The sequence below is a fragment of the Ursus arctos genome, unplaced genomic scaffold (genome assembly GCF_023065955.2).
Source record: "Ursus arctos isolate Adak ecotype North America unplaced genomic scaffold, UrsArc2.0 scaffold_1, whole genome shotgun sequence".
NCBI lineage: Eukaryota > Metazoa > Chordata > Mammalia > Carnivora > Ursidae > Ursus > Ursus arctos.
The window spans coordinates 108,321,142-108,347,940 of record NW_026622763.1 but is presented as its reverse complement, the minus strand read 5'-3'; the positions used below and the strand labels follow the sequence as shown (position 1 = coordinate 108,347,940).

Genomic DNA, 26,799 nt, shown 5'->3' with positions numbered 1-26,799 from the left:
AGGAGGCTCACCCGCGGCTTCGAGTGGCGCCCACCCAGTACCGTCCCGCCAGACGATCCCGTGACGCCAAGGCAGCGCGGAGTCTGCCGCTGGACCCCACGGTCCACTTGGTGGGCTGTGTGCAGGTCCCTCTCTTCCAGCACATCCGGGAACTCCAGAAGCGCAGGAGCTGCGCACTTGCCCTCAGCTCTCTTGGGGCGTGGAAGCCGTACACACAGGCGTTGGCGGTTGGCACGTCCGCCAACCAGCAGCTCCTTCACTGCTGCCCACCATGCTGACGCCGGAGGCCCTCCCGGTCCCTCACCGCCCCACCCCCGGGCCTGCAGGGTGGTGGTCCTGGGTGCTGTGACCTGCAGGCCACTGAACTCCGTGGCTCCTCTGTGGTCAGACACTGCCCAGCGAGCCAGGGTGGCACCTGCGTCTTCTGTCCCGGCCCTGCCCCTGCAGGAGACCGGGTGCGAGGGACCTGTGGCAAGTCCAAGGGCAGACACAGAGCTGCCGTGGGGCCTAGGGCTTGGGGCCCTGAGGAGGAAGGGACACGGGACGCGTGTCAGCAGAGAGCAGTGGTGGAGCCAGTGAGGGTGAGCTGACCAGCAGAGGAGGGGAAAGAGGGAGACTGGCCTTGGGCACTTTGGTGTCACTGTCCCAGAGCAGGGGGCTGCCAGAGCCAAGGGGGAGAGCTCTCCAGACAATAAGGGGTGGGGTGCACAACATGGGGGCTGCCCCTCAGCAGGGGAGGTCCCTGCTTCCCTGGGCCCAGAGTGGGCACTTTGAGAGGCGGGGCTGCCCGCTCTCCTGGGCGAATTCAGAATTGCCCTGAGGTCCAAGGAAGCTGGAGGAACGTGACACGGCCAGGTCACAGATGGTGGCACCAAGGCACAGACAGGCCCACCCTCTAGGTCAGAGTCCCATGAAGATGGAAGGGCCATGCAGAGTGTGTGGGGGACCAGAACATGATGTGGGCGGAGTGGGAGGCAGGCCAAGGGCATCAGGGTCCTTGATGCTGAGCGGCTGCCCTGGGAGAGGGACAGATGTGCTCTGGGCAACCCCAGAGGACAGGACCGGGCCAGGTCTGAGGAGGGAAACCAGTCTCTTGTCTGATGGTGCTATGGGCTGTGCTGTGAGGTGGTGAGCTCCCCGTCCTGGGAGGCGTGGACAGACCCAGTCCCTGGGGCTTCCATGCACCAGGAAGTGAGCGCCTTGGATCTAGGTTCTGCCCGCAGCTCTGGGTGTCTGAGGCCCCAGTGTGGGTGGAGGCGAGGGCTCCCCCTGAGGGCCGCAGGGAAGCGTCTCCAGGACACCTTATTAGGGGCTATCTCCAAGCTCACTGTTTGCAGACACTCCAGCAGGGCACCCAGCATACAAGGCCGGCCCAGCAGGGCCAAGGGTCAGCGGGGGCGGCTCCCCCCTGGCTGGTCGGGACTTGCCCGCCTGAGCAGGGAGACAGGCTGGGCCGGGCAGGGTTCCCAGCGCAGCGCTGGAGGGGGCTGGCAGGGCGAGGCTTTCCACCCCGCGAGGAGGAGCCGGGGAGACTTCCCCTAGAACCAGGCTGGCTCCAGCTGCAGACCCAGGTGGGTGCCGGCTCCCCTGGGGCTGAAGGACCCACAGGGAGGGGGGCAGGCCTCGCGAGGGCCTGGGGTTGCAGGTTGGAAGTGCAGCACTGAAGGGAGAGGAGGGAGGATTCACATCTGGGCTGCAGACGACCCCCAGTTGGAGGCTCCCCGCCCTCGGCCGGGCACAGGAGCCCGAGGGGAATGTTGAGGTTGCTGTGGGAGCACCCCCCTGCCCCGCCCTGCCCTCCAGGCTCCTCAGAGACAGCAGTGGCGGGGCTTCCACACAGAGGGTCGGGGGAGGCCAGCACCCAGCCTCGCCTTTGTCATCTGAGCAATGGGCCTGCCACGTGTACCTCCCCCAACCTGGCAGGGAGGCCCTCATGTCACAGAGCCCCTGTGGCCGCTGTACGGGGATGGGGGATGGGGGGCACCGGGACAGCACAGGGCGAGGTGGCCAGGCCCTGGGAGCGGCAGCCCTCTGACTGTGGTGTTTCTCCAGGGCTGTCCTGAGCCTGAGTGTGCCTTGTCCTGAGAGGCGGAGTCAGTGTGACAGAAGGGAGGAGCTGAGGCTGTGTGGTGACCAGGCCCGCCCCTGCTCAAGGGTGACATTCCTAATTGTCGGTGACTGACTCACCCCCACTTCAGAGGCCGGGGGAGGCTCGGCTATTTAACCCTGTGGCGAGTTCTGGAATTCTGCTCTGTGGGGAGCCAGGGCGCCACTTGAGGACGGGCTCCTCACCTGGGCGGGTGATCCCCCTGCACGCAGCCAGCCTCGGCCCGCGCTCCCGTGCTGCCCGTGTGTCCCGGCCCCAGCCATGGCTGTGCGCGTGCCTCTGTGGGACCACTACCTGCAGGCCATCCGCTCGCGGGGGGCATCCCGGGCGCAGGACTACCAGCGTGCCGAGAACGTGCTGCTCACGGTGCTGGAGCGCGTGCAGGAGCTGGACCCCCGCTTCCTTGTGGACTACTCCCGCCACCTGGAGGCCTTCCAGTTCGCCCTGCGCTCCTCGGAGGACCCTGTGGACATGGAGGTGCCCCTGTGGGTGGACGCCGAGGCCCTCGTGGTTGAAGAGGCGGGGGCCGCCGAGGCGGGGGATGGCCCCCCATCCTGCCGCCTGGGCGTCTCCAGGGAAGGGGCCGGCCTGGAGCGGTGGATGGCCGAGGACGTCTCCAGTGTCTCCTTGGAGGGTAGCGCCAAGTGCTGCAGCCACATTGTGCCCAGCAAGGTCCTGCGTGTCCTCAAGGACCTTCTGGTGGCGGCCATCGTGCACTGCAAGCACCAGAGCCTCATCACGCCAGGTAGCCGCCGAGCGACTGTGGGCGCATGCGTGACAGCAGCACACGTGTGCGTGTGCATGTGTGCACGTGTGTGCGTGTGTGTGCGCACAGACCGCGGTCTCTCAGTGTGTGTGTGTCAGGGCACACATGTGATGGCAGCATGTGCGCGTGTGTGCGTGCACATGCATGTGTGTGTGTCAGGGCACACGAGTTGGGGGTGCTGCTCTGAGGTCCTTTCTAGCTCCAAACACTTCTAAGAAGACAGGTCATGTGTTTCCATGTCACCTGACGGCTTTGGTGGTCACAGTGTCCTGGCTGTTACTTGTAGAACGGCTAGAAAGGACGCCTGCCCGGGCGCTGTTTCCCCGCTGACCTGCTAGATGCAGGTCCTGGCCACAGGTCCGGGCAGGTGGTTCTGTTACCAGTTCCAGTCAGCACGACTGTCCCTACAGACGTCCCTGCGTGCAGCACGTGGTCATGCCGCACTGAGTGGGAAGACTGTGTATGTGTGCGTGTGTGTGTACAGGATCATGGACGCGTGTGTGCACGTGTGTGCACATGACAGCGTGTGTGCATGGGTGTGCATATGTGCACAGTTTTGTTTCAGCGTACGGTCCGGTTGGTACTCTGGGCCCTGAGCAGGCTCTGTGCTGGAGTCTGGCCTCAGTGTCTCCTCCAGGTGCCCTCGTGGTTTGACCCGGGCTGGCGAGCCCCTGGCGGGGGCAGGGCTCCTGACTAGACCACAAATGGTGGGCTTCTCTCCAGGGGGGGCTGCCTGGACCGTGAGAGCACTGGAAAGAGGCGCTGCCCGTGCGGGGCCCAGGACAGCAGGATGTCCTCCTGGGGACCAGAGCAAAGACATAGGGTTGTCCTGGCGGGGAACTGGGGATCAAAACAGAATGTCCTGCCTCCCTTAGGAGGGACAGGCCCACAGTGGCAGCTGGTCCTCATGTCTGCGTGATGCCAGAGCATGGGGAAGGTCAGCCCATCTCAGGGACAGTGACCTGCACCTGGCTGCTCAGAGTGGCTCCTGGATGGACTTCCAACACCAAGAGGGGACAACTTCCAGCTCTGACTCCTTCCCAGACCTGCCTGGTGACCTGGAGCCGGTGGGCAACTTCGCGGGGCAGCCAGAGCCTATCATTAAGCACACCCAGTTCCCAGCCCCTTCCACATCTTCTCTGCTCATCTTCCAAACCTCTCAATTACTGCAATTGTGACTCTGTCTCTGTCTGCCTCTGTGACCTAACGTGGCCATTTCCACCTATCCCTGTGCCTTGCAGGCCCTGCGCTCCTCCTGGGAGACAGACCCACCTGCCAGGGTGTGCCCAGCCCCAGGCCATTAGGGCGCACTCTGAGCTGCCCCTCTTCACTGTCCCTAGGTCCCCAGTTCCTGGCTGAGAAAGCTCGAGGAGGCTGGGAGCCGCACCCAGGGGGCCGCCTGAGTTGGGCATGCAGGGAAATTCCAGGCGTTGCTTTCTGACACATACCTTAAAAGGGAAGCACCGCAGCTCCAGGTGACAAGGTTCAGGCTGCTCCCACCTGGGGACAAACCGGTGAGACCAGGCTGGGGGCTCAGGCGGGGAGTGGTTGTGACAGGCTGTGGGTGTGGCTGGCTGCCTTCCAAGACTCCTCCGTGGGCAGAATGTGTGACCAATGGTAGATAAGGAAATGAAGCCACCAACAGTAGCTCAAACCCTGAATTGGGAGGGGCCAGGGATCACTGAACCCCTTTATTCCTTTAACTGATGGGGAAACTGAGGCTCACGGGGGGATGGGACCAGGACCTGCTCTGGGCTAGGTCCCAAGAAGCGGGCCAAGAACTACCCTATAGGAGATTGGGGGGCTGGGTGTGCATAATGGAGGGCCAGGCTCCTTCCTACAGGGCCCCCAGTGCTGTGGATGGGCCAGGGTGGGCCGTGTGTGCGGTGGGACAGTAGGGAAATGCAGCTCCCCTGCTCAGTCCCTGTGGAGACCTTTCTCCAGGGCACCTGCTGGGGACGCCCTTTGGGACATGGCTCCCAGACAGTTGGTCCCTGACCTCTGCCCAGCACCCCCACGGGGCAGCACCCTCGCTGGGCAGTGCTGGGGGAGGGACGGGATGACTGCTCTGACTGCAGTGTTGGCTGGTGTTGGTCAGGGCCAGTGATGTGAGTGTCCCCCACACCGTTCAGTCCCCTTCCTGTCTCTGTGGTATTACTATGTTTTTGGGGGAAGGGACAACCGAAGCAGAAGGCCAGAGTGCTCCAGGTCATGCAGAGTGCCCTTACCACCCAGCTCCCAGCCCCATCACCCTTGGAATGTCCCCTCCTGGGTGGTCTGGGGGCTCTGGTTACGGAAGAGGGCACTGGGCTGCGTCTGAGTGGTGAGGGGAGCCGGAAGCATCTTTACTCCACTGTGCCATCTGGCATGTGGTCCTGGGGACCCAGCATGTGGAGGGGAACCAAGAGGGCAGGCTCACTCACTGTCAGCCTTCGGATCCAGGCGCTCCTGGGTGCTGGGCACGAAGCATGCTCGTCCGACACCAGGCCTTCAGGGCCACGTGTGTTACTCCTGGGCCTTCCGGAGCCTGACCTTCACTTCACCAGCCCCTTCCAAGAGGCGTGAGGGGCGGCCTGAGATGGGGATTTCAGGGCACGGTCATTGCAGGTTCTCTGAACGTGGACAGCCTGAGGGAGGAGGAGCTCCATCTGTCCCTGCTGGTGTCCAGTGGCTGGAGAACCGTCCGCTTCAATGTCGTGCCTGTGGTACGGAGACGGCACAGGGTGCCCGCCCTGGAGGGGGCCCAGCTGACGCATGGGTTCCCTGAAGGCAGCCTGAAAAGGGTCATCAATCAGGAGGTGGCCCTGGTACCGGCCGGTGACCAGCACTGGAGGTAGGACACACCTCCTGGGGTCTGAGGGGTCCTGGGGAGATGGCAGGAAGGGGGCTGCCGCCCCACTGTTCCCCAAACTCTGAGCAGGAAGGTCTGTGGGCATGCGCCCTCCCCCCGCAGGCATCCGTACCAGAGATGTCACTGGGATCTCTGGGGGGGGGGGGGTGGGATGTGGGATCTGGCCAGAATGCTCCCTTCCCACTGCTGGCCTCACCCTCCCTTGGAGCTTGGGGAGGGAGAGCGGTGCCCCCGCCCATGTGAGGAGTGGGCTGGAGCAGGCTGTGAGGGGAGATGAGGAGAAAGTGAGAAATGCAGGAGGCCGCCCCTGACAGGACCCTCATGACCAGCCCGACACCTTTGTTTCAGGTGGGAAAGCAGCAAAGAGGACGCTGACTTGTCCAGGTCATACAGGTTCCTGGAGCAGTCGGGAGGGGTCCCCACACAGTGAGGGTGACCAAAGGAATTTGCTAGCTGCTTCCCAGACAGGATATGGTGTGCCCCCCACCTGTGGGGGTTAGCTGCGGGCCCCCCTCCCCCACCTGTCCCCGGAGCCCCAGCAGCCCACTGTGGTCCCCCAGTCTCCATCCCCTCGGGGAGGGGCTGAGGCCCCTTCCTCACTCACACCTGCAGGGAAAGGAAGAACCTGAGTTGGTGTCTATGAGACGAAAAGAGAGAGTAGGGGGCATGGGGCAGAGGCTGAGCTGCCCTTGAGACCCCAAACCAAGGGCAGGGACTGAGCCCCCTCCGGATCCGACATGGCCTCAACAGCACCGTGCAGGCAGGGTCGCTGTGATCTGACTGGGGTGACCCGTCCTGCCAGCTCCCACACCCAGGGTGGTGCTTCTGGGAACGGGGCACTGGGTTGAAGTAGGGGGGTCGTTCTTATAGGTAATTCTTGGAAGTGGTTGACATTCATCCAGACAGTTACGCCCTCCGTGGTTTTCTGCCCCCAAGAAAAGGCTCTGCTAAGCGCCTGTGAGCCCCACAGCCCAAGCAGGGCTTCGCCCGGGCTTGTGAGAAGGAAGGGGAGGCCGGACTGAGCAGTCGTGTGTGAGGTCAACAGGGAAGGGTCCTTCCCGCGCCCCTCCATCCAGACTCTGGGTGTGCAGGTGGATGGCCGTCGGTACTGAGACTCCACAGAAAGGGGGGCCCATGGGGCACTGGCCTCAGGCTCCCACCCCTTCGGTGGCTCAGCACACGGTGAGCACCGCGGGTGTGCAGTGCCCGAGCAGTGCCCCGAGCTCTTGTGTGGCTGCCCGAGGCAGGCTGGACTTCCCGCATCGGGGACGGAGTGTACATGTCAGCCTGAGGACCAGGACTGCTGGTCCACCCTGGGCAGGTCAGAGTGCACCTTCCTGTCCACACAAAAGGGCCAACACGGCCTGGAGGCTCCCTACACACCTCCTGTTCTGGGGCCTGCGTGTCTCTGTGAAAACTGACCCTTCGCATTTAACTGCCCAACGAGGGCAGACCTGGGAAGCATGGGGAGGGGGTGCTGGGTGCAACCGGCCGGCCCCTGTTGTGGCCCGGACCACGCTGTGGGGCTCCCGGGGAGGCCACAGAAGCTGGCGCTTTCCTTTCTGGGGCTAAGCTGTGGGTGCCGGCTGCCCCTGGACGGCTGGCCGAGACCGCGATGCCGACCGACTGTGGCATGCCTGTCCCGGCTCCCAGGGTCTCCACTGACTACCTGCTCACCAGGCTGCTCAGCGCCCTGGGCTCCTTCCCGGGCCACCGCCTGGACAGCCTCTCCATCCTGGACCGGGTCAACCGCGAGAGCTGGCGCGATGGCGGCCAGAGCCCCGGCCTGACCTTCCGCCACCTAAAGGTGCGCACGGGGGGCTCTCGGGCGCCCTGGCCCCCGGCGGCTTGAGGGTTACTGGCCGGGGCCCCTCTGAGGGGAGGCAGCCCCGTCCTGCAGCTCTTGGCTGCTCACCGGGCTGCTGGGACATGGCTGGCTCCGTGTCCTCCTTGGCTGGTGTGACCGTCAGTTGCTGAGAAGAGCAGGGGAGGGCAGGGGCCAGGGGCAAGGGGAGAGCAAACGGGGTCTCTGCCCGCAGTAAGCGGTGCTGAGGGGGCCGTGGAGTGCCGCTCCATGCCGGAGCTGGGGGTTGAGGGGGCTGACCTGACATGGTAGCATGCCTCTGACTCCCTCCCCACCCCTGGAAGGCCTCCATCCCACCCCTGAGGGGTTCCCAACTTCAGGGGGGGGCCCTTGGGGTCTGGCACACGGTGGCTCCTGGGCCCCACCGTGAGCAAGGGATGATGGTGGCTGGTAGGAGGAGGGTTAGTGAGGGCACAGCGAGGCGGCTGTGTGGCAGGGGAGTGGCCCCTGGCTGGGGGGCTCAGGAACAGGGAGCAGCCAGGAAACTCCATTCTTATGGCTTTTCCACACACTAGGGCCGGGCCAGGACAATGGCCCCGGGTAGGGCTCTTTGGGTGAGGCTGCAGTGCACACGGTAGGAGATCATGGGAGGGGAGTGGGGCATGAGGCAAAGGGCCAGAGGAGGCATAGAAACCTCAGAATCTCCTGAGAGGGGTTCTGGGATGGGAGGCTGGGTGGGGGCAGGGTCCCTCTGGTCCGGACTCAGTGGCAGTGCCTCGGGGAGTCAGGGAGGTGCCAGGATGGAGGCAGCAGGTGGGGAGGAGCTGAGACTCAAGCTGGGACATCCAGGGGGGGCATGGAGTGTAGGGGAGGGGTGCTGGTAGGACAGGGGTCTTCCAAGGAGGATGGCTTTGAGCAGGGTGATGGGCTGCAGGGGCCAGGCGTGAGGGTGGCGGAAGCCGGGTGGGGCGGGCCGCACTGGGCTGGGCCGGGGGCCTGACCCCACCGTCCTGCCGCAGACAGTGCTGCTGTGGGCCGCAGTGCTCTTCCCGGGGCCGGAGGACTGGGCGGATCTGCAGGGCGCCGTGTACCGGCTGCTGGTGGTGCTGCTCTGCTGTCTGGCCACCAGGAACCTGCCACACTTCCTCTACCCCGAGTGGAACCTGCTGAAGGGCGCTGGCCTGGACCTCAACGCCCTGTACCAGCGTGTGGAGCGCTTTGCCAGCCAGCCGGAGCCGTCCCTGCGTATCCACGTCACCCACCTGGGCCGCAGCCCCCCGCCGCGCATCGGCAATGGGGTCAAGGCACTCCTGCAGCTGCCCGCCAGCAACCCGGCCTACTGGGCCACCGCCTACTTCGACGTCCTGCTGGACAAGGTGGGCATGGCAGGCTGAGGGGGGTCTCAGTTAGGCCCAGGGTGGCTCGCAGGTGGCGACGGAGCCCCGACCGACTCCCCCAGGGTCAGGAGCTTAGGGAAGGCTGGGCAGGTCGGTCCTCTGGACGGCAAGAGCAGGTCAGGGGAAGGTGGGACATCTGGAGGTCAGATAGGCCACGGGTGCCCCCAGCCCACGAGTGCCCTGGGAAGCCAGAGCAGCAGGTCTGAGCCAGCCTCCGTTACCCGCCAGAACCACCCCCAAAGCACACACGACAAGGGCTCAAACCCCACCTGCCTACCCTGGGACCCCGTTCCTCATGAAGGGGTGTGGCTGTCCCTGGGCCTCACAGGGACAGTTTCCTGCTGCATCCCTGGACTCAGGAGTCCCATGCCATGTCCTTGGGAGTCTGCATTCTGTGGCCTGTTCAGGGATTGCCTGGCTGCTCTGTAGCCCCTCCTTGAGCCCCCAAGGTTCTGCCAGCTCTGCTAAGCCCTTCCCTCCCCTGCTCCCACAGATCCCACTCCTGCTCCTTTCCCCCAGGGTCAACTCCCACCTCACCTGAAAAGCCAACACGGTCTCCTTCCAGGGCACATGGGGGTTGGGGTATGAAAGCAAGAGAGGTGATGCATACTCAGCCTTCCCTAAGCACCTGGTGGGGCCTCCTCTATGTCCGGCCCATGTGGGGAGGACACCTGCAAGTGAAGAAGGGCCCCTGGAGGAGAGGGCTCTGGGTGGGTCCACATTTGGGGAGGACCGTGTAGGCAGAGACCCAGAGGCAGGAAGTGCTGGTGGTCAAGGAGCATGTGTTGTCCCACACTGTGTCCAGGGCCCTGTGATGGGCCCCCAGACAGCTCCGTGACCCCTCTGAGCCCCATCTGCAGTTCCAGGTCTTCAACATCCAGGACAAGGATCGGATCTCAGCCATGCAGAACATCTTCCGGAAGACCGAGACTCTGGACAGCGAGGGATGCTGAGCCTCCTCCCCCCGACTCAGTCTTTACCGCCCACGGCCTGGCTACAAGGCCCCACAGAGGATCCCAGGCCAGAAGAGAATGGGCTTCATCTTGAGGCAGGTGGTGGGTGGTAGAGATGTCCACAGGGACCACCTCAGACTGTCCGGGGATGGCCTCATGGTAGTCTGAGAATGCTGGGCAGTGGGCCTCCAGGAGCACCTGCCCGATCCCCCAAGGGCCTGGGATGAAGGTGCCTTGCGTTTCATAAGATGCGTGTCGATCCGTTCTGTGTGATGTCATCAGACTCTCAAAACCAAGCGTCTGCATGAGACCTGGAGCTCAACAGCTTGTCCCCACCTGTGTCACATGCTACTCTGTGGTGATGAAATACTATATATCTGATCTTGAATAAATCAACACACTGGTTATACGCAGTGGGGATGGTACCTACCACCTTCTGTATGTCTACGTGGAGAGTATTTCCCCGGGAAACACAGAAGTAAAAGAAGCTAGTGTGCACACAGACCATGTCCATTTTCTCCATTCCCCGCAAATGACCACCCCCTTCCCCAAGTGTCCCCACCTTGTAGCTCATGAAGGAAACCGAAGCTGACAGAGGGGACCACCTGCAGCGCCTTCTGCCAACCGGTGCCGGTCCTGTCACGGTGGTGCCCCCTCTCCTGTGTAAGGTGGTGTCTGCTGGCATCTGACGCCACCCCCTCCATCTGTCCTCACTGCTCCATTTCCCCGCTCCACATTCTCTCAGCAGCCTGTGACGGCCGGCCCGCAGCCCCTTCCCACTGAGCTCTCAGGTGAGAGGCCCAGGGACCTTCGTGTGGCCTGGCCTAGCAGACATGTTCTACACTCCACCCTCTTTGCCTGTCGGTGACGTTCATGCCTCAGCTTCTGACCTGCAGCCCACACACTGGCTCCCGGGAGGGGCCTGCAACCCCAAGGCAAGTGCGCGTAGCAGCATCTTCCCCAACCTCCTCAAAGTTTCCTACGGCCCTAGGCCAGAATAGCCACACACGGAGGAGAGGAAAAGCCAGGTCCTTTGAAGGCTGTGGCATTCAGGGCCTGAGCTGACACAAAATGCCATTAGAGTGGGGGCTTGCAGAACACAGAACCTTGGTCCAATCTGATTCACCGTGGGTACAAAGTGTCCAGACCCACCCTATGACCATTTCCTCAGTGTCTGAGTATGTATCAGAATGTCTGTTCTCAGCAGGAGTAAGAGCCTCAATGGTGGGAAAGGCCAAGGGGAAGACTTCAAAAGCACGTCTATTCTCATGGCCAAAATAGTCTAGCAAAACACAGTGTATCCCAGGGGCAATAACAGAACTTAGCTTCACCCTGAAAGACCCTAGTTCACCAGTACGAACTTAGCAAAAAGCAGATGAATCAAAAATGAGATACTTCGGTATAACCCTGCAAAAGACGCGGAATATCTATATGAGGAGAGGTACAAAGCTCCGATGAGCAACATGAAAGAGGCACGTACATGGATAGTCCACGTTCAATGTGGACCCAACATTGTCAAGATGTCGGCCCTCCCCAGCTTGATCTCTATGCTCAATGCAATCCCAGTCCCAGCAAGTTATTTTGTGGGTGTTGACAAACTGATTCTAAAGTTATAGAGACAAAAGTCTCTCAGAATAGCCAACGTGATGCTGAAGGAGGAGAACCAAGTTGGAGGACTGACAGTACCCGACTTCAAGACTTCCTCCAGTCATAGCGATAGTGTCCTATTGGTAAAACGACAAATAGATCCGTGGAATTGAATACAGAGCCCAGAAATAGACCCTCAAATATAAACACTGATCTTTGACAAAGGAGCAAAGGCAACACAATGGAGCAAAGATAGTCTTTGCAACAAATGGCGCTGGAACAACAGGACACACGCAAAACGGTGAATCTAGGCACAGACCTTACACCCTTCTCAAAGATTAACCGAAAATGGATCATGGACCTAAATGTAAGGCAAAAACTATAAAACTCCTGGAAGATAACATAGGAGACCTAGATGACGTTGGGTGTGGTGATGACGTTTTAGCTACGACAGCAAAGGCAAGATCTATGGGAGAAAGAATCAGTCAGCTGAACTTCATTGGAATTAAAATCACCTGCCCTCCGAAAGATGCTGTCAAGAGAATACGACAAGCCACAGATTGGGAGAAAATATTTGCAAAAGACACATCTGACAAATGATTGTTATCCAGAATATATATTTAAGAAAAAACATCTTAAAACACAGGAAAGCACACAACCTGATTAAAACGTGGGCCAACGACCTTAGCACGCACCTCCCCGAAGAACATAGACGGGGAAGGAACAGGTGAAAGATGCGCCACGTTCTATGTCGTCAGGACACGCAAACGAAAACGGCACCGAGAAACCTCTACACGCGGAGAACGGCCGACGGCTGGAGCGCTGGCAACATCAAATGCTGGCGAGGATGTGAAGCAGCAGGAACTCTCGTTCGTTGCGCGGAGGAACGCAAAACGGCAGGCACTCGGAAGACAGTCTGACGGTCTCTCACAAGACTAAACACACCCTCACCGTCCGATCCAGCAATTGCGTTCCTCGGTATTTACGTGGAGGAGCTGGAAACTCGTGTTTGCACAGAAGCTGTAACGAACATTTATAGCGGCGATTCCAATAATCCCTCAAACTTGGAAGCAGCTAAGATGCCTCCAGTAGGTGAACGGACAAACGAACTGTCCATCCGGACACTGGGATGTTCCTCAGCGGTAAAAAGAAATGTGCTGTCGACCCATGAAAAGACATGGAGGTACTTCAATGCTTACTACCAAGGAACGAAGTCAGTTTGAGAAGTCTACATTCTGTAGAACTCCAACCCTGACGTTCTGGAAAAGACGAAATTACAGAGACAGCGGAAAGATCAGTGGTTGCCAGGGGTGAGGAGGGAGGGTGGGAGGGGTGAACCAGTGATGCACGGAGGGCTGTTAGGGCAGAGAAAATACTCTGTACGATACACTGATGGATACATGTCATTACACATCTGTCCAAACCCGCAGAGTGCATGGCACCAAGAGTGAGCCCTAACGTGAACGGTGGACTTGGGGTGAAGATGATGGGGCCGTGTGCGTTCATCCATCATAGCATGTACCGTCTGATGACGGACGTTGGTCACGGGGGACGCTGTGCATGTGTGGGGCCGGGGGTTTTTGGGAGATCTCCGTGCCTTCCTCTCAGTCTTGCTATGTATCTAACACTGCCTCCCAAAATAAAGTCTTTAAAAAATAAAATACATTTACAATGTTTTAAGTCAATGGGATCTTGGTGAACGACAGCAGATCCCATAAACTGAACCAAGTTGTAGCCTGTAACCAAAATACTCTACTGGGTGTCGCAGATTTAGTGGAAGAGGATGGCACAGGCCGTGGATGGTGCTACGTGGCCGCTGATCTGTGGAATGCACGCCTTCCAAGCCCCACGGGAGACGGAGTTAGAAACAGTTGTGTTCATTTGGAAGAGGCAGCCACGTGAGGTCACGGTCTTGCCAGGCGGAGGCTGGCCTGCCCGCTCCGTGTCACACTATATGCCTCATGGGCCTTCATCACCACACGGGCTCACAGTATGGATGACATCGTGCTTGTCAGACCCGAGGAGCATTGCCTGGCAAGTGCTTTGGTCGCCTCATAAGACACTTTTATTCCGGAGGGTGGGAGACCTGTGTTACAGTCTCAGGGTCTGTGTCACAGCTGAAGGTATGAGAGGCTCGGTGGCCCGGGTATGCCAAAATACGGCTTCTGGGGAATGGCAGGAGTTTTCATGCCGGGCCCCACGTACCGTGGTGAGCAAGGACAGTGGCAGGTGGGCCGCACTGGCTTTTATAGATTGCGCGCACCTCCCCTGGAATGTCCGCGGATTGGGTGACTCCGAGGCTGTTTGCTGAGCGGGGCTGGGGTGCGGGCGGGTTCTTTTGCAGGGTTCATGCTACAATACGAGCGTGGCTCTGAGGGTACCCCGGGAGAACGGGACAGCACAGAGCATCTCTGAAACTTGACATGTGCGTCTGCGCCATCGACAGCGGAGAACCACTCACCTTTCAGAACGTAGCATCTGTCATGCAAGTGGGCCGCAGTGGGGAAGGGGTCCCTGGTCATGGGACCCCAGGTGGCTACGGGACCTGAGCTGCCCATCACGAGCCAAGTGGTACAGAGGGGCCTCACTGGTGCAGCGAGGCAGGAAAAATAAGTAAAAGGCGTGAATATTGGAAAAGAAGTGAGGGTGTCATATTCATAGACAAATTGCTTATCTACATAGAAAATCCAAAGGGACCCACAAAGAAACGACTAGACTTTGTGAATTTGGCAAGGTTAGAAGACAGGTTTAAAGAGAAAAGTCAACTCTACTTGTATACATTAAGAATAAACAATTGGAAATAAAAGTTTTAAAATACCATTTGCGATCGGGTCAAACCGTCCAACGCCCAGCAATACATGTAATGAAAGGTATGTAAGTCCTCTGCGCTAAAACATTGCTGAATGTGATTTAAAAGACCCACGTAATGTTCATGAAACGCAATTTATATTTTGATGATTTCCATTAACCTTAGCTTGATGCATGGATTGATTGCAATTCCTATCAAAATTACGACAAGCTGTCCCGAAGAGACAGAAGATGATTCTAAATTGATGTGGAAATTCAAGGGATCTAGGATAGGAAAAACAATCTTTAAAAGGGAGAACAGAACAGCCAGCCCCTGCACGACTTGCTTTCAAGACTCACCACGAAGCAGTCTGGGCCTGGGCAGAGGCAGTGCCCTGGGAGGGAGAGGCCAGGGCGGGCCTGCAAGGACGATCAAGGGCCAAGGGCCCACGGCTGTCAGGTGGGCTCAGGGAAGTCTGTTTAGCGAACGTTGCTAGAACACTTAGCTGTCAGTGTGGACAAAAGCAAACCTGCCAGTTTTCCACCTCACGCACGAAATTAATATAAAGTGCGTCCTGCACCTCAACACAAAAGCTGACACCATGAAGTTTCCGGAAGAAAACATAGGAAGAACCTCCACATCATGAGCATTGTCCTGCGAGGTTACTGACGGCACAGACCACGAGGGCTGACACGTAACTGGGAGCTCACAAAGGGAGAAGACCTGCCCTTTGGAAGTCACGATCAAGAAAATGAGTAGGTAAGCTGGGCGGTAGGGGAAATACTCACCACACACCCGCAGTACCCGGAACTTATAAAATAATGACCATAAAGTAACAATAAAAGATGAAAATCAAATAATATGAGCAAAATACTTGAGCCGACAAGTCAGAAAAGAAGATCTACAGATGGCCAGTCCACACCCGAAAAGATGGTCCATGTCATGAGTCATCAGAGAAATGCAAATTGAAACCGGATCAGATACGATTTCACCCCCACTGGAAAAGAAGACAGCGCCAGATATCGGCGGGGACGTGGGGCAGCTGGGGCTCGCGGACGCGTCCGGTGAGGACGTCAAGTGTTAGGGGCCCTTGGGAGTTTTGTGGCATCTTCCAGAGCTAGAGCTGTACCTACCGTAGGCCCCAGGACGCCCCGGAGCAGTGCGCTTGTGTGAGAACGGTCATCACAACCTTCTTCACAAGAGCCCCAGAGGTCCGTTAAAGCGGGTGATAAACAGATGGAACAGGAGACAAGTTCCCAGGACCAGCAAGGGAGACAAAGCCTGTCCCCGTGTCCTGCAGCAACACTCATGACTGTCAGGGCTCCAAGCGAAAGCGGCAGGCACAGGAGAGCATTATGGTGTGATTCCGTCGCTATGATGCGTGAACACCTGTGGGGCTGGCCTGCAGGGAGCCAATCCGACAGGGCGGGGGGGGGGGAGGGGCGTTGGCCGGGGACCTGAACTGGCTTCTCATCTCTGTGTCTGCTCAGGGAAGAGCCAGTCCGGACACAGCTGCCGTCAGGCGGGAGGCGGCCCACGGGCCCCTGTCCGGTCTTCTCTGGAAGAGCGGCCCTCCGCCCACCTTGCACTTGTGGATTTCTGACCCTTGGGCTGGCTCAGCCCCTGCGCGCATCTCTCCTGGTGGCCGTAAGCACGTGGGGTGCACATGGGGCGCACCGCGTCCCGTCGGCTCAGGCCCTCCCCCAGTGCACACACCTGTGCCTGGACGGCACCTGCATGCGTGACGGGGGGCCGAGCCAGACCAACCCGGGCCTGCACAAAGACATGGGGCACACTGGGCTGTGGGCGTCCACCTCAGCCTTATGGAGGCCCTGCCTGGCCCCCTCCTGGGGCTCTCAGGATCGGGAAGGACCTGGAGTGTGTCTGTGGCTGTGATTGAGTTGATCTGACGCTGGCACATTCTGAAACTTCTGGGAAGGAGGAGCGAGGGAGCCTGGCACAGGCAGAAACCCCAAGTGAGGGGGCAGTTAAGGGACAGAGGGTCAGGTCAGCCAAGCGGAGAAGGGGAGGGGCTGAGGCCCGAGGGCCACCCTTGGCTGTCCTTCTGAGGCCCCCAGGCGTTCAGCACCTGCGCTGGCCCGCGCACGTGTGCGGTGACCTTTAGCCATCCCGGCTCCAGTCCTGGCTGTGTGCCTGGGGCATGTTGGTGTCTTAGCACCCGTCACAAGTCAGCCCTGCAGGTCGTGGGGGATGCCCTGGAGGCGTGTGTGCAGGTGTTCTTTACAGGTGTGAGATCTGGGGCCAAGGTGTACAGCGACGGGGCCCCCATACGCCTACCTTCCAGCCCCTGGGGGCCCCAGGCAAGGATCTGCCCCCAAGCAATCCCCCAACCAAGGTGCCACCAGGGGCGGTGGCGCCTCCTTGCGACGTTTCTGCAGCCCGCCCTACACACAATGAGGACGGATGACCAAGGATTCTTTATTGAGCATTCCCGTCAGGCCAGGGACCCGTGGGGGCTGCAGCTCATTTGGGAGGTGCGGTGGGTCCTGAGCCCACACGGTCCATTTCCAGGAGCTGCCACTCAAAGAGGAGAAGGACCTCCTGGGGCTGGGCAGCTGCCAGCCTTGCCCCTCCTGCGTGTCTCCCCCCTAGCGCCTGACAGTGTTTGCTCCTGGCCCCCGCCCGGCCCTCTGGGAGAGTGGCCACAGGCAGCCGGGTCAGAGCTTGTTACGGGGACAGTGCTGCAAGGCCTCCTGCAGGGCGTGGATCACCCTGTCCACGTTCTCCTGGGTGGCGTTGCAGCCCAGCAGGCCGATCCGAAGCACCTGCCGGGGGTGGGGGGTGGTACCGTGCAGTTGTCAGCCCAGCCCTGAACGTGGTCTGGGCAGAGCAGTGGGCTCCTCCAGTGTGAGCCCCACCCCTGGTCACACGGAGCCCCCCACCCGGATGAGGCAGAGCTGGTCCTCTTTCCTCTGCACACACACAGCTCAAGAAGGGAGGCCAGGGTGACGGTCAGTCAACGAGCACTCAGAATCGCCCGCTCGGCGGCCACAGCCAGACCCAGGCATGGCACCTCCAGCCTGGTCTGCCCACTCACAGGGCAGGAAGGACATTCTGGGTGGAATCGGAGGTGCTGCAGCCCACATCGTCACCCGCTGGGGTGAAAGGGGGCAGGAACATCCCCTTTGCCCAGACCCCCCAGCACAAACCCCTGGGTTCGGAGCGGGATGTCCCCATCTGGATGCCCCTGCTGTCCTAGGGACCTGATGACCGCTGACCTTGGCCAGGGCCTGACGCACACGGTGCTCTGCGTGGAGGTGAATGTAGCTTCTGTGGAAGGTGTGGCCGGCCCTGGCCCTGGCCACGCCGAGCAGCAGCTGTCCCCTTACCTTCCCCACGGAGGGCCCAAGGCCGCCCGTGATCTCGATGTCAAAATGGTCCATGACGTAGTTGACGATGTCTCTCCAGTTGTAGCCAGCAGGCGCGGTCACTGTGGTGACAGTGGGCAGCCGGATTGCCTGGAGGACAAGCCAGACTCAGCCACCTTCACAATGGCGTGTGGCCAACACTAGCTGATCCGGCCTGGCCAGCCCTGGTCTCAGGCTCCAGAGGGGCGGGCAGAGACGGGGGGAGGGTGTGGGCAGGGAGTGGGGGAGAAGGAGTCCAAGGACAGTGAGGTCACCACCTCCCCAGCGGCCCATGTGCACTGGGTGTGTCCGTGTGTCTGTTCCCTGGGGCAGGTCACACCCTCTCTGGGGCTAAGGAGCTTCTGTTTCACGCCGAAACTTGGGCTGACTGGCTGGTTCAGGGGACCCTCCCATCCTCCACCCCTGGCTGGCTGGACTGCCAGGGCTCTGGAGGCCGATGGGCGTCTTCCAGCTCAGAGATCACCCATATGTACTTTAAGCAGGGAGGCTTTGGGGGAGAGTGGGGGCGTCAAACTAAGTGTCCAAAGATCCAGAGGTCAGGGAGCTATGACCGTGACAATGACCGCCTGGGTGACCACAGGACCCTGTGCGCATTCATAGGGGCCCGGGCAGAAGCTCTCCCCTCCCCCACATGCTCTTCCTCCCCTCTCCACCCCACCTCCCACCCTTTGCCCTCCGCCCTCTGCTGTCCTTACCGGATCCTTCACGAAGAGCTGCAGACCCAGCCCCCGCAGGCGCTCATGCAGGTACGCCGTGGCCTCCCGGTGCTGCCGCCAGCTGTTCTCCAGGCCCTGCGAGGGCAGAGGGCACCCAGGGGGTGGGACAGGGGAGGGCAGGGTGGGATGCCTCGTTCGGGGGTGAGACAGGGAGAAACTGGCTCTCACCCGAAGTGGGGGGGCAGCTTCAGACCATAGAGGGGCTCCTGGTTCCTCTCCTGGCCTGGACTCTGATCCCCATAGAGATCCCCTGAGTCCCCAGTTCGGGGCCCTGGCTCTTCCCTAGCAACCAGACCTGGAGCCGCCTCAGGGCAGTGGAAGTAGTCTGGGTCTGGGGGGGTAGATGGGAGGCCCAGCCAGTGGATAGAGCCTTGTGCCCCTGGAGAATGTGAGTTGGGAGCCCCTTGCTGTGGGTTCGGAAGTGGCCATGGGGAAGGAAGGGGCTTCTGAGCTACCCGCTGTCTCCTGTCCCAGCACATGGGCCCCCACAATCCCTATTCCATGGGCCTCACCCTCTCTCAGCCACACCCCCCCATAGCACATGGCCAGCCTGGGTGCTGGTGACACTTCAGCTCCCCCCGGCCCAGCCCTGGGGTGGCAGCTCTATGAGCAGGCTCCAAAGGGCAAACGGAGCGGGCACAGCACCGCAGCCTGAGGGGAGGCCGGCCACAGCTCAGGTGCTCTTCCCGGACTCTGGGCTGGTGGCTGGCAGTGGCCCCTGGGAGACATCGGGATGGGAAAGAGCTCTGTGCTGGGGGCAGTGTCCCCTGTCCTGGGTCCTACAGAGCCAACACGTCCGGGGCCACGCCTGGCCCCCTGTGTCCTGAGAGTGTGGTCACTGCACCGGACAAAGACGCCCCCCTGGTCACACCCGCCTGTCTCTGCTTGGCTCCTTCCCTACGCTGGGAGCTGGCACTGGCTGTAGGACAGTGCCAAGCCTGCTGGAGTCGGTCCCCTTGACACTCAGGACCACCAGCCAGTCCCTCAAACCCCCTCACGCTCAGCTGAGCCCTCGCGGAGCCCCTCACTAAGCAGCCCAGGGGTCAGACGGTGGTCCGCACCTGCCCCATCACCACATTCGACCCCAGAGCTCTGTCCTCCTCGGCCCTCTCGGCTTGCAGCCGGCCCTCCCAGCCCTCCCCTGTGCCGCTGCGTGGAGCTGCCCCTCTCTGGCTCGGCCACTGTCCCGCGAGGCTCCTCTCTCCGCCGCACCACACACTCAATGCTCCCTTGTCTGCAGGCCAGGCCCACCGGGCAAACCAGCCAGCAGTTAGAATCCCTTGCATCTGTTTCCTCGGAAGGGCTTGAGGGAGTCCGGAGAAGGGCCTCCCGGAGGCAGCGGGCCTCAGCGCAGGGGCTCCTGGGAGCTGCTGCCCCTGGGGTCCCGCCCCTGCCAAGACCAGGCTCCTGCTCCACGCTGCTCTCGGCCCCGCCCCCCTCACCTGTTCTGCTATGAGGGCCAGGCTCTCTCTCAGGCTGTACAGGCTGATGACCGGGGTGGTGTGATGGTATCTGGAAGACAGGAGGGGGCTTGGTCCAGCCTCACTGGGCAGGGGACAGGCTAGACTCTCTGACAACAGGTCTAGCCCACTTCCCGGGGGCAGCTGTCCAATTCTGTGCATGACAGACTCCGAGCTAGAGAAAGCTGGGTCTGGGGAGAGAGAGGACACTGGCCAGATCGCCTAGGGCAGGCTCCCCCTCCACCTGGCCTCTCTTAGCCCTAATAGCCCCAAGAAGCCACTCTTCCTGCTGAGTAGGGCACAGCTCCTGGCGCCCCTCAGCCCCGCGTGCATCCTAAGGGATCTTGGTTGTAGCTAAAAGCCCTTCACAAGGGGCCTCTGGCTCGGCTCCTCTTTTTGAGAGGTGGGTAAACTGAGACCCAGGAGTGGGAAGATGTGGCTGGGCCAGGTCCAAAGTGCCCCGAGATGCACAGGGGCTCTGAGAGGAGAGGGCCTGGTGGAAGGCGGGGGGGGGGGGCAGGGGGCATGCTGCCGGGGGCGTCACTAGCGTGACCCTGGTGAATCCTGGGGCTCCAGCTGGGGTGTGTGCTTAGCCCCCTGTGTGTACAACTGGTGAGAGGCTGGGGGTGGTGAGAGGTCAGCAGACACGGCCCCGGCCCCGCGGTCCTCACATCCTGGGTTGGTCGTCGCAGCCCCAGATGTTGGCCAGCCACTTCATGTCCAGGTAGAAGGAGACGGGCTTCGTCTTCCGGCCGTAGATCTTATTTCTGGGAAGGAAGGGCCAGCCTGAGTGCCTGCCTGTCTGGCTGGGGCGCCTGGGGCAGTCCCATCAGGCTCTCCTGTTTCGCAGAGGGGAGCCAGAGGGGCAGGACCCCAGGACCCCTGTGGTTGTGCTCGGGCCCAGGCGGGTCGTGGGCCTCCCCAGCCCCTGCATCTTCCTGGGCCGGGCTCAGCTGGGGACCTCGGCTCGTCTGCTCTCAGGCCCCAGGACATGCAGCCGGCGTTGGAGCTCTGCATCCATCTATTGTCCAGATGGTTGTGAAGAGACAGGCCGCTACCTGAGCTCCGAGCTCCGTACTCAGAGCCAGCTGCCTCCTCGGCCCTCCCACAGGCAGCTCAGACCTCCCACACCCACGTGCACCCCGACTGCATCCAAGATTGTCTCTGCGCTGGTAAACGGCCCAGTGCTGCCGGTGGTATCATCTGCTGGGGCCGATCCCCCATCCCAGCCTGGCCTGGCTCAGGGTCTGGACACTAGGGATGTGGGGGACACTGGGGCTGCTGGACAAAGCTGGTCCATGCCCACCCCATGAAGCAGTTTATGCATCAGCTCCTGGGTGCTGAGCCGGGGGTGGGGGCATGGGGACAGCCACGGAACCCCCAGTCCTTGGCTTGAAGCTAGTGAACTTTCAGAATGCCAGGCCCTGCATCCTCACACACAAGCCCAGCCTCCATGAGGAGACTCTCCTGGGGGGCCGCTAGCCTCATACACATGGCCCTCACTGTGCCCCGGCTACCCCCGCCCTGTGACCTCAGAGCTTCAGTACCCTGTCCAGGGCGGGCACCTGTCCAGGGCAGGCACCTGTCCAGGGTGGGTGGTGAGCAGTCCAGGGGTGTGTCCGAGCACGGCCCAAGGAGCCCCTCCCTCCCTTGCTCTGACCTTCCCTCCTCAGGGGCCATCGGCCTCACTGCCCATCCAGCCCCAGGTCGGAAGCCCTGGGGTCACTCACTTGGCCTTGTCACTGAAGGAGATGAGTGAAGTCCCTGGAGGCGAGTTCAGGACTTTCTGGGAGCCCGAGTACAAGACGTCAATGCCTGTGGAGAGGAGGGGCGCGTGCTCCTGGGGGGGCCCAACTCCACCCAGGGCGGGATCGTGGCAGGTGCCGTCTGAAGCAAGGTGGACGGTCTTGTCAGACTCAGTCCTTGACCTCTTCGACCTGACGCTGTATCCGGGGAGATTGGGTTCAATTGCAGGCCACCTGCTTGCGGTCGGTTGGGTGTGAAGGAGCCCACGCAGGTGGCGTCGGGGTGAGTGGGCGTGTGGTATGGCAGCGGATACAGGGGGAAACGGAGGTTTTCTTGCACATCTTGAAGTGAGAGCCCACAGACTTCCGCGGAAACCGGGGGTTTATGCCAGAGGCCACAGCGATGCGCAGCCGTAAATCCAGGGCCACAGCCGCCTGCGGCAGGGACCGTCATCTACTAACGTGCACCAAAGGCTTACGCGACAAGAATGCTCTCTACGGTTTATTCCTGAAAGCGCAAACCTGGGAAGAGCCCAAGTGTCCGCCGCCAGGGGAGGCGTGAGCTGTGGTTCGTCCGGTGATCAGAGGACACTGACGGACGGACAGCGTGGCTGAAGCTGGCCGCCCTGCACTTCGTCCCCAGGGGCCCCTCCCCGGGCCCCCTGTCTGAGGGTCAGCGCAGAAATCTCCCCCTTGCCTGCACGCAGCTCCCTCATGGGAGGGTTCCGGGAGACGCGCGCCCGACCAAGCTGGGTGGGAGGCTGTGGACGGGCACCACCCGTGCGGGTTCAGACTTTCCTCTGTGAGGATACGCTGGGCCTGGAAGGCTTCTTGGGGCTGGCCTGCAAGGTGACTCTGCAAACAGTGCTCACTGCCTGTGACAGACTGAGGGGTGCCGGCCGAGGGGAGACTGAAGCCCAGCCTGATAGACAGGGGCCCTGGCACTTCTCCCACCCACGCCTGAGGGGCTCTGAGCGCCTCTCCAGAGGCTGGAGGAGCTTCTCCCTCCCACTCGCTCCCACATCAGGGACTGACAACCCCGTGGAAACACAGGGGGATCAATTAGTTCAAGGACCCTGTCCTGCCTCGGGGAGGAGATGAAGTTCCCCTGGAGCCCTAATCCAATGTGTGGGCTGGTGGTGAGCTTGCAGGCACTGCCAGCTGGAACCTTCCCTCCGAGGCCCCCAGCGGCGGGGCAACAGGGGCGTGCCTTACCCTGCTGGTCCATGTAGATGGGGGTTCCGCCCAGGGACGCCACCGAGTCCACCAGGAGCAGGCACTTGTACCTGGGGGTGCAGGGCAGTTGAGTGAAGCATGGGAGGTTTTGGACTCTTTGGGGTCTCGGGAGGGGCCTCAAGAACCTCCAGAAGGCCATCAGGGAGGCTTGGGAGCCCTCTGCCTCCCCCAGGGTACATCCTGGATGCCCAGACCCCCGGGACCAGCTCTGCGTGGGAACTAGGGTGAGCAGAGGGGCAGAGCAGGTGTCCATGCAGGGACCTCAGGGAGAGTGGCGGACCCGGAGGGCCTGCACACAGGGTCCCCCCACACCGGTGTGCGTGAGGGCCCTCCCTGCCGGTCTGTGGTCCTGGGGGCCGGCTGGGGCTCTGAGCAGGGCCCAGGGACCAGAGCACACGAGGCTGGGCCTTCCTTCTGCCGGCAGCGTGCTGGCAGCACACCCAGAGCCCGGGGAGGACAGAGTCCAGAAACAGCCCGAGCTGAAAGCTTTGACTCTCCTCCACCTCCATGATTTCTTAGAAATTAGGTTAGGGGAAAAAAAAATGGCACAGGGCCACCCGGCTGGCTCAGTTGGTAGAGCGTCTGACTCTTGATCTCAGAGTCGTGAGTTTGAGCCCCACGTAGGTCATAGAGGTTACTTAAATAAATTTTTTTAAAGGCATAAAGCCTATCCCACGCTGGGCACAGAGGGGGGCAAGCGGATGCCCTGAGGGTCATAGTCCAGGCTTGGTTTACTAGACAAGACCCCAGGGGATGCAGTGTCCTGGCTGGTGTGGTGCCAGGCAGGCCCCTGTCCCCCAGGGTGGATGGCAGCCCAGCTGGGGTGATCCTGCCTGGCTGGGGAGAGCTTCTCTCCTTCCATCCTGTGGTCAACCCTCCAGAGCAGGACTGCTGGTCACAGGAGGGAAGCCCACCTGACTGCACCCAAGGCCCTGCCCATCCCATGCAGGGGTGGGGAGGCTGGAGGAGGGTAGTGGAGGTACGAGGCTGCTCTGGGGCTCTTGGATCTCAGCACAAGGTGGCGGCAGGCCCCAGCAGCTCCTGGGACCCGGATTGCAGGGTCAGCATCAAGCCCTTCCCAGCCATGGGGACTGGAGGACAGAGGGCACACCTGGCTCCAAGCACCTGATCCTGCTCCCAGGTGGGCAGAGGACCCCGGACATGCCTCATACTGTGTGACAGAGGCTGGGGGAGGGTAGAGGGTTAGGATGGGAGCTGGGTCTCGCCTGCTGCCTCCCAGACTGGAGGGATCCACCAGCAGCCCCCAGGCCCAGCCAGACTGAGATGTGCTTGGCTCCACCCCCAGCGCTGCCGCCTTGGACGGGCTCACCTGTGGCAGAGTGCCCCATAACCGTCGAGGGGTTGCAGCACGCCGCTGGATGACTCCCCCTGGGTCAGGAACAGCAGCACTGGCTTGTGCTGGGCCAGGCCCTGGGTGGGACAGATGTGACAGCCGTGGGTAGAGCGAGTGGGCTCTGACTCCCTCTGGGCCCAGAAACTTTTCCTGGGGAGGACAGGGCAGGATCTGCCCCCCCAAACCCTCCTTTCCTCCCCGCGGATGGTAGAGATCTGGGCAGCGGAAACGAGCCTCATCCCGTCTGTGAGTGTGCTGAGCCAGCATCTGGGCTCTGAGAGGTGGGCTTGTCCAGGAAGAGAAGGACTTTCTTCCAGACACTGAGGAGGAATGGCACCAGCCTCCCACCTTGTCCTGTTGGGGCCATGGTGCGGTCAGCGGAGCCCCCAGGGTCTTGGCTGGTTGGGATGGACCCTTCCTGACAGGGCATCCTGAGTATCAGGGCATGTCCTGCTCCCCACATCCTGCCTTCAGCCCCTCTTGCCCAGCCCACAGGACTGGGCTCCTGACTCAGTTTCCCTGCCAGGCATATCCCTCCCTATCAGGCTTTCCACTGGCTCCCAGGTATTGGAATCTCCTGTGCCTGGTCACCTGGTGCTGGGAAGAGCTGAGGGTCAGCCGCCAGCCCCAGTCTCCCAGCCCGGAGCCCCCTCAGCTGGCTGCCCCCCCCCCAGGGCCGATGAGCCCCGCCCTACCTCTTCCACGTCCTGCAGTGTGTAGTGGCCTCCGGGGTCCTTGATCATTGGGTGCACTCGGGCTCCTGGTGGCAGGGGCAGAGTGAGTGGTGAGCGCCCTCCACCCCAATGTCGGAGACGGGTTCTGTGCTGAGCAGGCAGACCCTGTGAGGGCAGGTGCCCGCCCACCCCAGCCGGAAGAAGCCGGAGGGAAGAGGAAGGTGGGGTGTGCTCCGTGAGGCTGCTCTCTGTGCGCTGAGGTTTCTGGGGTGCTTGGGATGAGAACGCTCAGCTGCACTGGCCCTTCCTGGGGCGAGCCTCCCTGAGCCCAGCCAGGCTCCTCACCCAGGAAGTGAGCAGGCGTTTGCACAAGGCCGAGTGGACCCGTGCCGTCCTAGCAACATGCCGTGACTGAGCGGAGGAGGAATGGGCAAGTGGAGGTTCCAGGAAGGCAGGCCCCTGCTCCCTCTCTTGGACCCCCACACCCATCCCCAGCAGCCCCCTGCAGAGCCGACTCCCAGAGCCATATGTAGGAGGGAGGCGGCCCCAGGACCACCCAAGCCCCAAGGGTGACCCCAAGGCCAGGGTGAGGGTTGGGGGAAGAGCTTCTGGAGTCCCCAGCCTCTGCCCTGACACCATCTCCCTTGGAAAACCGGTGTGTGGACTCAAGGGGACCAGGTGAGAGTTGGAGGTTGTCCATTAACCGGGACTGAGTGCGGCCATGTGTGGAGCTGACCATGCAGGAGCTGCGAGATGTTTCCAAATGCCGAGATCAATCATTAAACCCACCGCACGCTCCTGCTTTTGGTTCTTGTCTCTCTGCAGGAAAGTTTACTCTGACAGTGAGAACCTTGTCTGTACCTCTGTATCTTGCAGCTCCAGAAAGAGGGCTGCTTCTGAGATCCTGGGAGGGCATCTCAGCCTCTGAAACCCTGTCCTGTCGCAGGGCAGGGGTGATGCTGGGGGCCCCAGGAGAGCTGCAGGGGCTCTGGGGTTTGTGCTGAAATTGGCAGGCTCCCCGCAGCGCTGTCTCCCCACGTTCTCCAGAAACCCCTGTCCTCAAGCTCCGGGAGCCGGGGAGGTGGGGGTCTCTCAAACACCCCGATGTCTGCTTGGAGAAGGCAGCCGCTGGCCCGGCGGGGAGGTGGAGGCACGAAGGGGGGTGGGCACGCCTGGGGAGGGGCCGCGAGGGCGACCTGGGGCGTGGGGGTGGGTCTGCTGGCTTCACCTGGGCGGGAGGCAGGAAGCTGTGGGGAAGGGTGAAGCGAGCGCCCACACCCCACCCTCTGCCCTGTGTCTTACCGATGCGCTCCCCGATGTCCGCGGCCCGCTGCCCCCAGACGCCGTTGACTCCAACCAGGAAGGAGTCCCCTGGCTCCAGGATGTTGAAGAGGGCGGCCTCCAGGGCGCAGTGCCCCGAGCCACTGATGGCCAGCGTGAGGGCGTTCTCGGTCTGGAACACATACTGGATGCCTTGCTTGATCTCATCCATAATCTGGGGGCCGTGGGCACGCGGGTCAGGCCCCGCTCCCGCTGCCCTCTCCCAGCTGAGGAGGAGGCTCAGGGGACCCACTGCCGCCCCCTGGACGGCCTACCTGGAACATCTCCTTGTGCATGTGTCCGATCATCTGCAACCCGCCAGCCGCCAGGACGCGCGGAGCTAGGTTCGAAGGGCCGGGCCCCAGCAGAAGCCGGTTAGGGATGGACAGGGGCTTGAGCAGGGCCTTTGGGGGGGCCACCAGCAGCTGGTGGGAGGCCATGGTCCGCACCCAACCTGCCGCCTGGGGCCCCAGGGCCGCACTGGCCCTGGCCAGCGCTCGGAACATTTCCCAGGGGGCCTTGTGCTGGCGTCCAGAGGCAAGGCCGGTCGATGGGCTCCTGCTACACCCTTGGCCTTTTGTTGTTTCCCGTTGTGACCTGACCCCTTACTGACGCTTCTCCTGCATGTCAGGGCCTAACAGCCAGGGTGTTG

General features: G+C 61.5%; 2 protein-coding genes across 3 annotated transcripts; one reads left to right on the top strand and one right to left on the bottom strand.

Moving 5' to 3' along the window:
* Positions 1–1,909: 1,909 nt before the first annotated feature.
* MAB21L4 (mab-21 like 4) lies at positions 1,910–16,857 on the top strand. The gene is made up of 5 exons (XM_048214352.2): positions 1,910–2,852; positions 5,481–5,706; positions 7,378–7,531; positions 8,548–8,904; positions 9,786–16,857. The coding sequence occupies exons 1-5, from the start codon at positions 2,369–2,371 to the stop codon at positions 9,876–9,878; spliced, it is 1,314 nt and encodes a 437-aa protein (XP_048070309.2). The 5' UTR covers positions 1,910–2,368; the 3' UTR covers positions 9,879–16,857.
* AGXT (alanine--glyoxylate aminotransferase) lies at positions 16,673–26,799 on the bottom strand. Of its 2 annotated transcripts, XM_026491052.4 has the most exons (11): positions 26,423–26,785; positions 26,130–26,322; positions 24,849–24,913; positions 24,130–24,230; positions 22,779–22,849; positions 21,549–21,633; positions 20,490–20,585; positions 19,801–19,870; positions 18,338–18,433; positions 17,604–17,732; positions 16,673–17,039 (listed from the first exon to the last, which is right to left on the bottom strand). In XM_026491052.4, exons 1-11 carry the CDS (start codon positions 26,651–26,653, stop codon positions 16,932–16,934), a joined length of 1,245 nt encoding a protein of 414 aa, XP_026346837.2. In that variant the 5' UTR covers positions 26,654–26,785; the 3' UTR covers positions 16,673–16,931. The 2 variants fall into 2 exon arrangements, with proteins under 2 accessions (XP_026346837.2, XP_057162193.1); XM_057306210.1 differs by having other exon boundaries at positions 16,673–17,732; positions 26,423–26,799.

What these genes read in the sequence shown, in the direction of transcription:
- MAB21L4 (XM_048214352.2), top strand. Translation starts at nt 2,369, where the DNA reads ATGGCTGTGCGCGTGCCTCTGTGGGACCACTACCTGCAGGCCATCCGC. An exon ending in TGACCTTCCGCCACCTAAAG is followed by an intron (nt 7,532 to 8,547) that starts GTGCGCACGGGG and finishes GTCCTGCCGCAG; the next exon opens with ACAGTGCTGCTGTGGGCCGC. An exon ending in TCGACGTCCTGCTGGACAAG is followed by an intron (nt 8,905 to 9,785) that starts GTGGGCATGGCA and finishes CCCCATCTGCAG; the next exon opens with TTCCAGGTCTTCAACATCCA.
- AGXT (XM_057306210.1), bottom strand. Translation starts at nt 26,653, where the DNA reads ATGTTCCGAGCGCTGGCCAGGGCCAGTGCGGCCCTGGGGCCCCAGGCG. An exon ending in CACTGCAGGACGTGGAAGAG is followed by an intron (nt 24,231 to 24,848) that starts GTAGGGCGGGGC and finishes TGTCCCACCCAG; the next exon opens with GGCCTGGCCCAGCACAAGCC. An exon ending in TATGGGGCACTCTGCCACAG is followed by an intron (nt 22,850 to 24,129) that starts GTGAGCCCGTCC and finishes CTGCACCCCCAG; the next exon opens with GTACAAGTGCCTGCTCCTGG.